The sequence below is a fragment of the Helicoverpa armigera genome, chromosome 8, assembly GCF_030705265.1.
Source record: "Helicoverpa armigera isolate CAAS_96S chromosome 8, ASM3070526v1, whole genome shotgun sequence".
Lineage (NCBI taxonomy): Eukaryota > Metazoa > Arthropoda > Insecta > Lepidoptera > Noctuidae > Helicoverpa > Helicoverpa armigera.
The window spans coordinates 7,399,309-7,415,840 of NC_087127.1; the positions used below are offsets into that span (position 1 = coordinate 7,399,309).

Consider the following 16,532-nt stretch of genomic DNA (forward strand, 5'->3'; position numbering starts at 1 on the left):
CTCGAAATACTACAGTATGTTAAGGATACTGATAATTATAATTATGTATGAATACTTACAAACAATCAACAAGCTACAACTGAACAGTAAACAATTTATGTACAGCCCACGCTCTCCTGTCACCTATAGAATCGAACCTACTCCCACTTTCGTCAACTCAAAGTTGTGGAATAATTACACGGAACTTCCGAGATGTGCCTAACCTGTGAATACGGATTTTCCTCTTGGGAATTTCCTTATCCTTATAATTCCTTTACCAATACTCGTAGGTGGGTATGGTATTAATTTGTTCGTCTATTAATCCATTTGCAGCTCAGTGAAATAAATCTCTCACTTGCATTCATGGCAAAAATTTAAGCCAATAAAAATGTTGAAGTTTACCATCATTAGGTACTTTATCCGGGAGAGATACGGATAGCAATAAAACTGTTTGCTATCTGGCAAAGTGTGAACAATGATCGCAGAACTGGGTCAACCACCGATCGTTAACAAGCTGACCAGCGAGCCAGTGATTTTTAACATGCTTATTACAAAATATCTAGATATCTGTCTCGCTTTTGCTTCTATGCATAAGTACCTGTTACCCATTTACGTTGTAAGTATGTAGGTAAGTACACTACTCGTCCACGAAGCAGCGGAAATGTAACGTCCTATTGCCCAAATCTCTATCTTTTGAGAATATATTTTATTTGGTGTAGGTACGGTGCAGTATTTAGAAAATTTGACTTGCCTATACTAATACCTACATAGGTACCTGCTTTTACATACATATTACCTGCCTACCAGTTACAGGGATAATATGAGTCGAAATCAATTTTCAGTTTCCATGCATTAAAACATAACAATACAAATTTTAACATTTTATTTCTAATTATATCAGATGTAACTTGTGTTTACAAAATATATAAAATTACGTACATCACTTAATCAAAGTTAAATTAATGACACAATAATTACTCAAAGCCTTTTTTTACAAACATCATTCATTGTATGTAGCTAGATAGGATGACAGTTAATATGCCGAAACCAATAGTTTAGTAAAAATAGATTGTAAGACTATAAAAAACCAAGTTCCTTCCTTTTTAAAACATAACAAATCCGATCCGAGACAATATAGGTAGGCGTAACATCAATATGACATAATATTAAGATGAAAAATCTATGTGTAGGTAAGAAAAAAAAATGTAGGTAAGTATGTAGGTATCTAATGAAAACAAAAATATGGGAGATGATTGATTAATTCTAAAGTTTTCTATTGATGATGATTTGAAAGTTTATACTTAAGTGTATCATTTATACATAAAGTGTTATGGTTTAACATATATCAACGGTACCATATTAAACAATAATATGTGCTTCATTTGAGAAGGCACTTACTTACGTAAAGGTAAACAATCTTTTTCTTTGTTGGGAAATCATTAAAGACCCCACCCGCTGTGGGTTAGCACCGTGATGTCACTAACTAAAACCCATCATGTCCCTTCTGAAGCCCTTCATGTACCAGCGCCGAGGGAACTCTTTCGAACTATCCCGAAATATTTTCTAAAGAGTTAATTGATTTATAAAAGTTTCATTTAAAAATCACATTAAACTGTACCTACGTCCCGGCTGTCATTGAACATCCTTGGCAGTCATTGGGGGTAGTCAGAAGCCAATAAGTCTGACACCGGTCTAACCAAGGAGTATTGGGTTGCCCTGGTAACTGGGTAGAGGTCAGATAGGCGGTCGCTCCTTGTAAAACACTGGTACTCAGCCCCTGCGCTGAGACTGGAAGCTGACCCCAACATAGTTGGGACAAGGCTCGGGAGATGATGATGATGATGTTTTAGTGAAAAAAGTCCCATCAAGATTGTTTATCTTTAGTTAAGTGCCCACTATATGTATAGATTATAACTATTTAAATAAACGAGGGTAGGTACCTATTTGCGTTGTTTTTGGTTTTGGCGCAATTTTTAAAATTTAATTTACTTTGTTTAGGCTACAATATGCCTAGTATCTTATTAATTACTAGTATTAATTATGATATAAAGAATCCAAAAAGTAATATTATACAAGAAAATATGTAAAACCCTTTTATGTACCCGTGATGTAATCATTCACATATTTAATTTGACAGTTATGCAGTGAATAATGTTGAATTCCGCAAGGAAAGATAGTAAGCTTAAATAGGAACAATCTCCAAGTTTAAGTAATTTTAATTTTATTAAAATAGGTAGGTACAATGTCAACCACAAAATAATGCGTTTAGAATAACAAGAACATACAGTTAAATGATATGTTTTAGGTGTCAGTCTTGAGAAAATGTAGCATTTTGGTTTACGAAGTTATTAGTTAGGTAAATAGGTACCCACGTAATTGATATGAAAGTTAGCGGTAAATAATAACTTAAGTAGTTACTCAGACATTGTACGTATATTTGGCGCTTAAAATCTGTTAAGTACTATCTAAATTTATTTTATATGCCTATGTAATTAATATAACGAGTAAGTAGGTACTCAACTCTTAAAAATACCAAGATAAATTCGGGCTAAGTACTTATATGAATTAATACCTGTCATACCTAGTGTTTCAGTTTCTAATACCTTTTTTTTAATATAGCCTAGGCATAATTTAACCATGGCGGGTTTCAGGTACCAGAGTTATATGTAGAGCTATTAACTTTCTTCCTATAGGAATATTAACAATGGGTCTATAATGTTAAAATTATATCTCTAGTAGTAAGCAAATCTAAAGCGAACCCGCAGTCGGTTAATAAAACATTTTTACAGATTTCGACTTATTTACCTAGGTACATGAAAAATGTTAAAAATATTTTGACAATATAATGGTCCCAATCTTAAACATGTTCGAGGATTACCTACCAATTAAATAAAAACAAATACATATTGACTAGAATATAAAAATATAACCTACTTAATAGTTTAAATTATTGATACGTAAATGAAACATCAGATATTCTGAAATGAACATCTTAAAAGTAGGTAAAGTACAAAATGTAGGTAATTACTAGATACCTGTGTATCTGACCTATCTGTTTAACTAAAATTTTAAAACCATACTTCCTGAAATACGTGAACCTATAATCTATTTGAGTAAGCACTCAACTAAAGGTACAATCTTGGTATGCTAAGATTGTTAAATTCGGCTAAAATCAATACAATTTTTTCAAAAAAAAAACCTAATCAATTGACACATTTTAATTTGTGTGCGTGTAAAAAATCCTATGAACACTTGTTTAGGAAATAAAAATCCTATCAAGATTTCTTTACCATTAGTAAATACCTACTATTTCATCTACAGTGAATAGATCTATAGGGGCTAGGGAACATATTTCGTATGGGCTTAAGCTTTGGTAAACCACCAATTTCTGGTTTTCTGTGACATTCCCACTTGACAGAAATGGCTTTTCATTTAACCCATTACCTACTCGTTTCACATCATGTATCATCATATTCTATTGCTGGACAGAATAAATAGATAGATAGGATATGGTGTCAGCCAACTCGGCCCTTGACAGTTCTTCAACGGATATTTTTTAAATCTTTAACTCAACACTCGGATGACTATCCGTGACACGACAGTAAAATTGCAACCAATGTAAAAAGGTCCAAAAATAAAATAATTTAACATTCAGGTATAAAAAAATATTTTATTCAGTTCGAATGCGTCATAAATACAGAAATTGCGAAAGAACTGTATCAGTTTGTAAGTTAAATTCAAAACGGTTTAATTTTAAAGACGTACATATTTTACAGTTTAGGTATTACAATTTATAATTATGATAAAGAAATGGCAGTATAATGTGTATTCAACTGTTTGTAAATAATATTAAAATAAATTATATTCATGAAATTGGCTCGGTTCATAGAAATGATCTGATAAGATCCGAAGATCTTGATTAGTAACATGGTCATCCATCTTACAATAACATTCATAGAAAAACGCAACTGGAATTCGTTCCAAGTTAAATATTAATTTTATAAATATATTTATTATTAAAATACAATTAATGTTAATTAATCTATTTCAACAAAATATGACACAAGTGTAGGTAATTAATGTTGATGTGCAATGTGGGTACTAAGGAAAACACTGAAACGACTACACTTACGCATAACCTACCTAAGTTACACATAGTATTAACAAATGAATTTAAACCTTAGCAAATTGCCCTAACTAACAAGTTTGTGGTAGGCATGTGTAGCTTTGTGCAGCCTATCTGTCAAACTACAATGGTTAGCTACAGGATTCAGGAATACCTACTCAACACAGCTAAAATTGCAGTTACAATAATTGCCTTATTATTTTCACAGACGTAACATAACACATTACTTTGAATCTATATATTTTCTATAATGTTCTTGACTACTCATATACATAATAATGATAATACTATTTATCAGCTAATAGTAGAGAGCAATTACTTACACAAAAAAATATTTTCATTTATACATGTCACAGGTACTGAATACTAATTAACTAATTATCTAAAGTAGGTACACGTATTAAATTAAATAAAAATAATTACGTTTCATATTATCTGCACCAAGCAATTAAATCATACCACTAGTGCTTATCGGTCAATACTTAGCATGCAAATGTAAGAAAGTGCCTACAAAAAGCTTTCATTTGTAAAATCAGAGTTAGGAAAAGCAGGTCAGAATGTAGGAAGATGGAACTTGAAGCTTGCCCCGCCTTCTCAGCTGGCTGCTGCCAAATATGGGTGGTCATGATATAGTTTGTTTCGTACTTTAGACGTAGGTGTGATTCGATCCATGTCACTTTACGGTGCCCTAGGATGGGCGAAAATTTTTGAGTGTCCAAAACAGGATTTATTACGAAATCTCACAGCTTGGGGGGTCGCGAACGAAAGGCGGGTATTTCGTGTAGCCTCTCATGGCGTAGCCGATATCGGGAGTCGGACAAAACAGCAGGACAAAAATCCGTACCCTAGTTATATTGCTTTCTGTCATTCAAGTGAAGAACATTTTACCAGTCAATATATAATTATAAAAGTTAATTTGATCCTCGTGTTTGTTCAATTACAAAATGTATAAAATAGGACATATTAGAGTTAAGTTAAAATTGTGCAATGTTTATAATCACAAGTTAATAAATAGATTGTGCATAACTTAATAAGAAAGTAACTTGTTTCCTGCTCTATTTGACTTTCTGTTCCATAAAAGACAGGATTATGGAATTTGAAAAGACGTCGTGGACGGAGCGACAGTTTATTTAAATGACCAAGTACGTCAAAATACTAACAACAGATACCCATCACATGTTAGCAAGTATTATAACTAACTAAACTCTTAGCACAAACAAGGATTTTTCAATTTTGACAAAAAAATCGGTAAGTAGCTGCCTATTAAAGTATCTAACAAATGTATAACTGAATGCGCGTGCTCGATGGGATACTTACGACAGACGCGCGCGACCATCCCAATGAATTAATGGACACAGTATAGAAATGTATAAGGCCGACCATCGATGCCTATCGTCGGCCGCACGCATCTGTCGCACGTCTCGGAAACAATGCTATTGATACGCAGCCATCGGCCGCATACGAAACGCATGGAGTTCCAGCTATAATTCCCTTTAATAACAAGAACATGCTTGGAAAGTCTGAAGAAACTGAATAAGTTTTAAATATTATCTCGAAAACTCTTGGATAATTATTGAAATCAAATCGATTGTAGGGTTACATGAATAGCTCCCCACATAAGTTGCCCCCGGTGTGGGCAGTGAAGCGCGATAGATCGGCACCTAGTTTGACTGCAGTGAACGATATTTTTATATCGAATTGATGAATATTGTTATATTAAAAAAACTGCATAGCAAAGTGTATTAAAATAAGTCTTGAATACAATGGAGCGGGGTTGATACGTATTTCGTATATTCGACATAAATTAAAAAAGTTATTTTAACTATAAATTCACAAGTATCACATGATTAATTACAAAAATATAATATAGGTATCATACATTTTTACAACACAATTTCTTCTCTTTATATAAAATAGATAAGAACAACGTTTTGTTGTATCCTATCTGGAAACTAGGCCCTTTAATAGTTTAGGGCACAGCACCGTAACAATTAAGAAAATGGTGGATGTAAAGTATTTCCACATTACGATTTACAGAAAAAATATAAGACTGGTACTTTTCATTCAGACTATAATTAAAAATTCGAGTTAGTTTTCATTAACTTAAAAGATAGAATGCCATAAAAAATACTTAATCAATTACAATAGATTTTTGGAACAACACAGTTGTTACAAGTCGTACTTAATCAGTACCTACCACTTTCTAAATGCGTGCTACATTATTAAAACCATAACGAGTTAAAAGACAATTATATTTAATTTATAATTGAATAAATTCAACCTTTTTAAAAATAGTTATATTCATTTGATAGATTTTCCAACAACAAATATGTTTCGTCCCTTAGCACCTTAAATTAGTATTAGTTTCTACTACAACATTATTTTACACAATTATATCACATTTAAATTGCACATGCAGATGCAGAAAACATAAAACCAATGTTAAAATACAGTAATTGAATCACCATATTTTTCCGATTACTAATGCTAATAACGTTCACAAGAGTGCATTTTCAGAAGACCTCGCGGTTTTCCGTGTTTAAGTGAACACTATCCTCCCGTTCCATTGAAATACTGTGCGTGTTTTGTGTACGGAGCTGCAATGTGATAAGGCGGAGGTTGACCTCGACCGTAAACTGGCTCTGAAATGCTAGGACTATGCCGGTGGTTAACCACACTCGGAGGATTAGATGAAGCTGGTATGGCATCATATAAATCGTACATATTTTGGCTAGTTGGTGAATGCACATGGCTGTAACTTCCATCGTCGGATATGAGAGGCGTGGTAGCCATGCGATAAGGATTGGTTGTGTTAGTATGCCCGGTAGGGGAATACAACTCAGGAGATTGTGACGATACGTAAGTTGGGCTTGCTGTCATCCCATAAATATTGGCGTTTGGTGGCTGTGCCTGGTGCAAGGCTGTTGTATAATCATGACTTTCTACAGGTCCACCTGGATAAACATTACTATAACCACTTAAATTTGGCATGGTTGTTGAGCTAACCACTTGACTAACAGTGTGTAACCTAGGACTTGGCAAATCACGATTCCCATGTGAATGATAATTATAGGCGTCATAATTTCGCTGCCCATAAATCTTATCTTTGGCACGAGCACAATTGTCGCTTTCATATATACTTTCATGGTAGTTATTTTCTGATACCGAGTGGCATATGTGATCCTTTCTGGCATATATAGGATCAAAAGGAGGAATATTTTCCATCATAGTTCTACTACTATATACAGGTTCATTGAAGTGTGATGTCAGAATAGCTTCATTAATTGGCTGCCTGTCCTGAGAGCTAAGACTTAATCTCTGCAATCTACTATGAGAGTCGTCTAAGCCGCTCCGGTAGTTCATATCATTTTGTAATTGATAATTTTTGTGTTCTTTATGGCCTCTGTACAAATTCTGTGGTACAGGTACATTTGCTCTATCCATATCTTGTCTAGAACTGTATTTGTCAGTCTGCTTTGAGCTATATTGTCTTTGTGGTAAAAGATAACTATCCCCACTTTCTCCTTTAAAGTCATTGGTAGTACCAGTTCCCTCTGGATACAAAGCATGGTCTACACTTTTGTAACTCTTATCCTGTTCATATGAAAGATCCAAAGGTTTATCATATGCATTTTCTGCCGGAAGGTTATCATACACAGATGTTTTCATGGGGTCCTTGTTTATACCTCCTACATTACTTTTACCAGCAGCATCTATTTCCAGTTTGTTATCAGATGCAAATCTCTGCTGTAGGGTAGGTGTTATTTTAGCAGCTTTAATATGTACTGCATTTTGCATTGGAGGTGTTACATCTTGTGTCCCATCCTTGTGTATATTTCTGGCATGCTTTGCTAATGCCCTCAATTCTTTAGGGTAGGGGGTTGGTGCCCTCCTTAACTGTCCAGGTTTTTCTGTAACCTTAGGAGCTGCCTTCATATCAACAAAACTTATGTGGCGAGCAGAAGAGTTACCCTCTACATTTTCAGATTTTTCATTTTCCATTTTCATTTCAATAGGGGTTAAAGGCACTTGGGGGAAGAGGAAACAAGTAAGGACTTGTTCATAGGTCTGAGGATCTACTTCAGAATGCATAGGCACTAAAGGTTTGCTTTGGTTTTCTGATAGCCAGAGGGCTACTAAATTATCACAATTCAACAAGGATTGAGGAAGACAACTTAATGAATTCCTTACCAAGTTTAACACTCTCAAGGAAGTCAAATGGCCAACCTCTGGAGGGACTCTAGTCAATTTGTTTGATCTTAGTGACAACACAGATAGTTTTGTACAGCTCCCAATCTCAGGAGGTATTGATGTTAACATATTATCGTCTATATTTAAGTATTTAAGTTTTCTCAAAAGTCCAACCGACGAGGGTATTTTGTCTAAATAATTGCACATGAGCATCAATTCTTCCAGATTTGCCAGCTGCCCTATACTCTCTGGTATTGAATATAATCTATTGTTATCTAATTTTAATGTGGATAAGTTACACAACTGTCCAATGCTGTCTGGGAGCTGTGTCAAGATATTTAATGATAATGTTATATCTACCAGTTGAGTGCAATATCCAATCTCAGGGGCAAGCTCTTCTATCATATTATTACTTGCCTCTAAATGTATTAAATTTTTTAGTGGTTTAATAACAGATGTTATGCATGTTAGGCTATTATTATCTATCCATAGTTCTCTTAGCTTAACAAATCTTCCAATAACTTCAGGAAATTGTTGGAAATCATTTTGTCCTATATCTAATCTCTGTAATTCAGTAGAACGAGACAATGATTTTGGTAAAATCATCAAATAATTATCTCTTAGTTCAAGTATTCTTAAATTCGATAACCGTCCAAAGTTTCCTGGGAGATACTCCAGGTACGTGTCATTCAGATATAATTCTTGTAATGCAGTTAGATTTGTTATGGCATCTGGTAATTTTTCCAATGGATTTACACTGAGATCTAAGAATGCAAGATACTTCAGTGCTTTCATATTTTCTGGTATTGATGTCAAAGTATTTCTGCTAATATTCAAGTGGTGAAGATTTACTAGGGAAGATATGGCTGCAGGTAAACTTGAAACTTCATTATCACTAAGATCCAAATATTTTAAGCCATGGCACATAAACAGTTGGCGCGGGAGTTCTGTAACTCGATTGCTCTGACAAAATAGAGTTTCAAGTGTTCTTTCGTACACAAAAACTTCAGTGGGAAAGTCAACCAGTGACTGGTGTGAGTAGTCCAACTCCACGACATCTTCGACACCAGGTCTCACACAACACAGAAAATCGAACGGCATTATGTTTTAGTTATTTAACCACACAACTTCACAATATTACACTATTTTTTGCACAAAACCACGTAAAACATAGTCTGTCCCAATCACAAGCATCGTTTTAGAACTTTGACAGTGCGATGCTTCTTGAAGTTAGTCACGTTGATGATAAACCATTAAATAGTATAAAATTACTTGATAATGAATCACTCAAACAAAATAATGATAACCTTCCCCGCCCGACCAATCCCAATAGTATTCTCATTTTCATCCAGTCTCCGTCACTTGCCGTCACTTCTGCTTGTCGTTCATTTCATTGATGAAATTTATCGCTCCACAGATATAACAAAAGTATGCTACTATTGTCTACAGTCGCTTAGTAAGTCCAAAAACTAGACTTTTATTATCACTTTTATTATAATGTCTAAGATTTTAACACATTATCAAAAAACTAGCCACTAAAATTTAAAATAATGAGCAATAAAGTTACTAAAAATCATTACCCAATTCGTTATACATACCTATCGTACGTCTAAGCGGCCCCTTATAATATCTGGGTCCGAATAGGAAAAGGTGCAGCCTACAGCTTGACCAAGTTCACCAAACAATAAAAAATGTAATAACAATATTTTTTTCAGTATCTGAGTCTGATATGGAGGCCCTTTTTTCTTTAGGTGGAAAATCATCATTCTCCCTTTTCCACCGGGTGTAGAAGAGATATTCTGTTCTTCATGGGCTGGTAACCAATGACGGTAGGACAACGGGGCACAGCATTTTAGGCGACGCGACAAAAAATACAAAAGACAGACGGACGGAAAGTGGAGTGTTCATGATAAGGCCATGTTTCTCCCCTTGACGATTACTCCGTCAGCAAATCCGACTTTTTCGGTTCAATTTTCATGCGGTTTTTACCCACAGATAGAATGATTCAATACCCTCTCGATAAAGAGGCTGGTAAATAAAAGAAAAGTGATCAGATAATGGAAACAACTTCATTTATTGCACATTTGACAAGGGAATAACTATACATTGGCTATGGAATGTAGAATGGTCAAAATTATGGGAAATAAGCGGAGACAGGTGTTGCTCGATATGTTGATCCTCGTGTGGATTTCTTTTCCCTGTAGTTTACTTTAGGTAAATTAGTATTCATATTTTCCTTGCCTGTTTGACTTGGCGGATTGCTGGACTTGGTTTTCGTATCTGCAGAATTCAAAAATAATTTATAATATTTACGATATTGTACATACATCCTACTAATATTATAAACGCGAAAGTTTGTATGTATGGATGTATGGATGTTTGTTACTCTTTCACGCAAAAACTACTGAATGGATTTTAATGAAACTTTACAATAATATAGCTTATACATCAGAATAACACATAGGCTACAATTTGTAAACATATTGTTCGAAATACTAAACCTGCGCAGACGACGTCGCGGGCACCAGCTAGTAAACCATACGATAATTAAGATTTTCTTTCATTTACCTTTTCCAGTTTGATGTTTTGTTTCAGATGGCTGTAAGTACTTTGGGTCAAGTCCAACTTTGGTAACTCTTTCTTGCATTGCTGGTCCTGGAGATTCTTCTAAATTTGATGCTCTACAAAATAAATAAATGATATAAAAATGAAATAGGATGAACATTCAAAAATATTATTTAAAACCGTTATGTACGAATCAGTGGTCAAACCTTTTCATTTGACAAGTCGCCGAATTCGATCAAAATACTTACGATTTGGAAGTCCCATAGAAGTCAATAGATTCTTCGGTCAAGCCCTGAGAAGACTCAGTATGGTTATTATTTCTAGAAATAAAGTATGGCGTCGAACTAGTCGCAGTTTGAAAGCCGAGGCGTTTGTTTGGTGCTGAATCTGTTGGCTCCACATTATCCAATTTTTTATGAAGCCATTGTATAACTGAAAAAGTTATTTAAGGTATGAGTAAAAAGGGTTAAGCGAAATTAAATTAAAACATCTTATATGTAAAGGATTGACGATTCTCACCCATATTATTATTCTTGATAGTTTCATCTTTCTCTTTGAGAGCTTTTTCATTTGCTTCCGACTTTTCTTTCAAATCATGCAGTTCACTTTGTAGCTTGTCCATGCACTGGTTGGTGTTATTGAATTTTTCCTTCCATTCTTCTAATTCCTTTGTGTTGCGTTCAATTACTTTCTCCTGTTCTAATGCTATAGCTGTTCTGCATAACAACTGAAAGAAAAAAAAAAGGTGACAAATCTTACTAAGGCAAATATAGTCAGAAGCAAAGTATTCTGAAACACATAATAAAAGTAATAAGTTAAACAAACTAGCCACAATACCTTTTCCTTCATTTCAATGAGGTCAGTATTTTGTTTTGATATGATTTGGTTAGCCTTGAGAAGCTGCTCTGAAGTTGATTGGACAGCATCATTATTTCTTTTAACAAGTGACTCACTCAATGCCAATCGTTCCTCTAGACTAGACTGTGGAGAAAGAAAAATAAATAAACTTCCAATTTTTTTCAAAAGTGTATGCTATTTTTTTAGTTCGTTAATTTATTTAAATGAAAAACGAACCTTTTCTTTTTTGGCAATCTGCAGAGAATTATTCAAGTCCTTTATAACTTCTGAGTTGTCTTTCAATGTCTGAGAAACAAAATATTATCAGTCAGGTTGAGGTATGGGAAAGTAGTTTTTTCACAGTAAGCAATGGAATTACCTTTTCTAAATAAACACATTTGGAATTTAACTGTAGATATTGTTTATCTTTCTCTAATAAATCCTTTTCTAATGAAGCATTTTTAGCTTTTAGTGTAGCTACTTCAATATGCGTTTTTTGAACTTCTTTTTCTAACATGTTCAAGCACTGTATTTTTTCACTGAAACAAACAATAATATTACAGCAACTTCAATACCTATGTAAAAATTTTATAATTTTGTGATGAGATGAATTAAGTTATAAGAAGACGAAAATTGGTATATACCTTAATTGATTTTCTAATCGGTCAATGTTATCACGCAATTGCTTGCAACGAGAGTTAATTTCTTCTGTTTGCTTGTCTTTTTTTGTGAGATTTTCCTGATATGCAGCAAGCTGTGTCTTCAGATTTAGTTCAGCATTTTGTTGCCATAGCATTTTATCCTGTAACATTTTTTTTACAAAAATTAAACAATAACTCAAAAGGTTACAAAAAATAAGCCTTTTAAAGTAATACCTTAGTCATATTTTCTCTCTCTTGTTTCAAAGTTTCTCTAAATTCCATCTCATATTTCAACTTGTCCTCTTCCATTCTTGTAAGAGTATGTGTCAGATCATGAATCTTTCTCTCCATGTTTAAGCACTTTTCATTTAATACTGCCTCATTATTCATTGCAGAACTTTTATATGAAGATAGACTTTTCTGTAAGAAATAAAAACTTTTGATAAGTTACTAAGTTTTTTTTTTGTTATTTGATCTCTTTAGTATCATACCTTCAAGCTAATGATAGTGTCAGCCATGTGTTGTTTGATATCCACATCTGTGGCAGGGCCAGTCTTCAATGATAAATGCACTAGTCTTTTAAATTCGTTATGCTCTACTACTTCCAAATAATACTGTACTGGGTTTTTCTGTTGCATTATCAAGAACCTGAAAAGATAGCCTTTTTAGAAATATACAGAACAAATTCAATTTACACAAATCCACAGTCAAAATTTGGTTTATGTTTACAATTACTTTTATAACTTTACTTACATGTTGTTTGAAGCACATTGCTGAAGCAGTCTAACCAGTTGTGATGGGAAATTATCAAAATCCACCAGAAGGCCTTGTTGTTTTTTCAAATCTTCATAGTCCAAGCGTGTTATAGTCAGCACACATAAAAACAAGGGGTCTTCGTCGTCGGATAAAGATATTCGCTGTAATTAAATTTATGAGTATTATACATAAATGTTGTTAATTTCATAAAAGTTGTTAAGTAATACATATAACTTACCAGAGTATCCGTTTCAAAAAGTTTGTCAATTGTTACAGTTACATCTTTCCTGCAGTCTTCAAAACCCCTTTTAAAAGTAATATAATACTTGTCTTTGTGAAACGTTTTATAAGCCATTTTAAAATAATTATCTCCTACATTTATTTCTTTAATTAAAAGCAAATAAATTCAACTTCTATCAACGAAACCAAGCAAAACAAACGGCGACAAACGGCAACAATCGTAATCAATCAAATCCAAAATGACATATGACAGCAAAGTTGCGGTGTCAATGTCAAAATAAAATTCCCGCTCCCGCCGTGTAACGACTTGTTGAAACTTGTCAAAAGTGCTTCTGCTATTTCCAATTTCTTTTCCCCATTATTCATTCCTATTTCCGTATTTTGGAATCAAAAAGAATAACACAACAGTCTTTAAAGCAGTCCAATAAGTATACTTGATTATTTCCTCAACATGTGGAATGGTAAGTAATGCTCCTTGCACCCACAACAAGTGCCGGTACCAGCCACTAAACTAGTTATATCAATGGAAATTATTGTTTAGATCAATCTGCAGTCGGCGGCGGGTTTTTCAACTCTCCTAACCAATTCGGAAACGTTAACACCCCAAACCAGGCACAGAAAACAGTGAGTAATTAACATTGGTTGCTGGTATGTATAAGCATTTTAAGAATTGCAGCTTATAAAATTATTTTGGTTGTATTAGGGTCGTAGAGCATCACGAACAGCACCAATTGTGATAAGGCAGGCTCTCCACTGTGGTGACGATGGGGTGAAGATATGGGGAACAGAAATCCAGATTGTTTCCATTGTGGCTCGTGTCAGAAACATTAGAATGCAAAGTACCAAAATTACATACACAATACAAGATATAACAGGCAGGATGAGAGCTGTGCTATGGCTGGACCAGGAAGCAGCTGATGATGATGTAAGTTTAAAACTCAAGAACCATATGAACTCTATATGCAGGTAATTAAATATATAAAGTCACTAATCAGACATTTTAATTGTGTAGGATAAGGCCACACCAAAGGTACAAGTGAATGACTACATACAAGTTTATGGGTCTGTGAAGACCAACAAAGGAAAGAAAGTAATAATGACATTCAAAATAATGCCAATAACAGATGTTAATGCAATCACATTCCACTATCTACACTGCATCCAAAATAGGCTGAAAATGGAAGCTGACTCTAAGAAGGTAACATATATCTATACTACATAGAGGTTCAGCATCTACATATTGCCTTAATTTTTATAAAACTCTTAAGATCTTTCAATCACTGCAAAAATGAGAGTAAATAGCCTATGCAGTTTCTCTTTGATCTATTTGGGTTCAACTGGTTCAGGTCAAACTTTATGGTATACATACAAAATACTATTTCTTACAGGAAAAGAAGGATAACAATAACTCAGCATTCACAAGTGGGTTGCCAGCAAATTCCATGGTTGGAGTGACAGAAAATGCTGGACCAGTGAATGGCCTCAACCCAAGACAAATGATGGTGTTCAATCTTATAAGAGCTTCTACCATGGAGCAGGGTATCAGTAAAGAGGATATGTATGCAAATGTGAAGGATCGCATGTCTCATGTTGAGTTTGAGTAAGTTGTTATTTCACCTTCTTGCTTGATTTTGATAAAGCTACCTGAACAACAGAGCCTAATCATGTTTTCTTTTTTCAGGAATATCTTGGAGTGGATGTGCTGTGAAGGTCATATCTATTCCACAATTGATGAAGAACATTATCGTGCTACAGATGCTTTCTAAGGATTTTGGCTGCCTTTGTTACACAATTCTCTTAATTACTGTTAAACATATATTATACCACCAAACACTGTTTAGTTTTTAATTAATTAAAAAGTCCTATTGGAAAAATATTTTTATTTCGTCCATTTCTTAAACTGAGCAACTGGAATGAAAGAAGAAATTCATAAAATAATATATTATATTTACAAAGTAATCATGCACTTCAAAATAAACATCTTTGATTTAATATCAACTGGTAGTAAAATAAATAGGTATGAGATTTATCAGCTCTATATTTTGTTTTATAAATAGCATTTCATTTGAGATAGTGTATCTGTTACACTTATGACTGAGTAAAAATATGCACAACTTTATTATGCTATTTACAACTTTCAGTTCAATATTATAATTCATCACGGACAGACTTATTTTTGATGTCAGGCTTCTTGCCTGGGTATGTTTGACTTTCTAGCTGAACTTCTTTCAACTCTTCCTGCTCTAAAAGAAACTCTTTAGCAGTCCATGCCTGGGATCCATCTTTGAACATAAATATGGCTCTGTCATCATCTACAAGGTATCTGAAACAAATTAATATAACAATAAAAGCACCTACTGTGCAAAGAAGTAGAAAATAAAATCTTTTAAGTTGTGTACTTTGATAAAGGCCTTACCTTTCCACCTGAATATGGTTACTCCACAGACTAGTCTGCCATATCTTAGTGATCTCCTCAGTTCTAGCTCTAGATGGCTTGTTGGCCACAGACACAAACATCATGAGAGTTTGTCCTTTCTTCGTCTGTTCCAAGACCTTACCAGGATCAGACATATCCAATTTGGTAAAATCTATGGATGGAGGCTTCCGAAGGTGTTCTGGCAATTCATCGTCAGGCAAGGGATCTTCATCTTCTTCCCACTGATCAAAAAGTCTGAAACCAATGGGATGTTTAGCTGTTTGTTTTTCATTTTATTTTAATCGAAAGTTAACTACGTTTGTATTAAATATAAAAGTGACGTGCTATGCTGCTGCTATTTAACTTAATGGAAATAAGATCGAATCATACCTTTCCATGTCCGCGTCAGAGAAATCTCTAATATCCTTTTTGGCCCAGTCTGGCTTTTCCTCATCTTTGGGCTTCTTAGCAATACTAACAGTAAAGCAAATTAAAAATACAAAAAGTATTGTTTTATTCATAGTTGGCGAATGTAAGACTTTGCAGTCCAAGTTATGATACGATGATATATAACTAATAACAGTAAAATAAGTGTTAGCGTCTCCACACGCCGGTGACCGATCGCAGCAGCTGTTTGACAGTTGTTGATGTTGACTAACCACAGGTTATACACAGTTATAGCGTTCATAGCTCTAGCAAGCCACAGTTCTGTATCTATGGTATCAATCAAGAAGTTTATAGTTACTAAAGTGATAGCTTCAACTGATAGCACGACAGCCAT

The 16,532-nt window shown here is 34.2% G+C and overlaps 4 protein-coding genes across 4 annotated transcripts; 1 reads left to right on the forward strand and 3 right to left on the reverse strand.

The window, feature by feature from the left end:
* Positions 1–3,629: 3,629 nt before the first annotated feature.
* On the reverse strand, positions 3,630–9,681 carry LOC110374770 (protein lap1). Its single transcript, XM_021332631.3, has one exon. The coding sequence runs from the start codon at positions 9,395–9,397 to the stop codon at positions 6,656–6,658; it is 2,742 nt and encodes a 913-aa protein (XP_021188306.3). The 5' UTR covers positions 9,398–9,681; the 3' UTR covers positions 3,630–6,655.
* Positions 9,682–10,351: 670 nt separating this feature from the next.
* LOC110374773 (spindle assembly abnormal protein 6 homolog) lies at positions 10,352–13,575 on the reverse strand. Its single transcript, XM_021332637.3, has 12 exons — positions 13,334–13,575; positions 13,093–13,256; positions 12,831–12,987; positions 12,574–12,759; positions 12,343–12,500; positions 12,078–12,237; positions 11,936–12,004; positions 11,699–11,842; positions 11,381–11,588; positions 11,110–11,293; positions 10,865–10,977; positions 10,352–10,576 (listed from the first exon to the last, which is right to left on the reverse strand). Exons 1-12 carry the CDS (start codon positions 13,448–13,450, stop codon positions 10,431–10,433), a joined length of 1,806 nt encoding a protein of 601 aa, XP_021188312.3. The 5' UTR covers positions 13,451–13,575; the 3' UTR covers positions 10,352–10,430.
* A 39-nt stretch (positions 13,576–13,614) lies between these two features.
* On the forward strand, positions 13,615–15,209 carry Rpa2 (Replication protein A2). The gene is made up of 6 exons (XM_021332669.3): positions 13,615–13,796; positions 13,877–13,959; positions 14,039–14,260; positions 14,348–14,533; positions 14,724–14,935; positions 15,017–15,209. The coding sequence occupies exons 1-6, from the start codon at positions 13,787–13,789 to the stop codon at positions 15,099–15,101; spliced, it is 798 nt and encodes a 265-aa protein (XP_021188344.2). The 5' UTR covers positions 13,615–13,786; the 3' UTR covers positions 15,102–15,209.
* A 52-nt stretch (positions 15,210–15,261) lies between these two features.
* Positions 15,262–16,405, reverse strand: LOC110374794 (LDLR chaperone boca). Its single transcript, XM_021332673.3, has 3 exons — positions 16,142–16,405; positions 15,752–16,006; positions 15,262–15,658 (listed from the first exon to the last, which is right to left on the reverse strand). The coding sequence occupies exons 1-3, from the start codon at positions 16,270–16,272 to the stop codon at positions 15,484–15,486; spliced, it is 561 nt and encodes a 186-aa protein (XP_021188348.1). The 5' UTR covers positions 16,273–16,405; the 3' UTR covers positions 15,262–15,483.
* Positions 16,406–16,532: the final 127 nt, after the last annotated feature.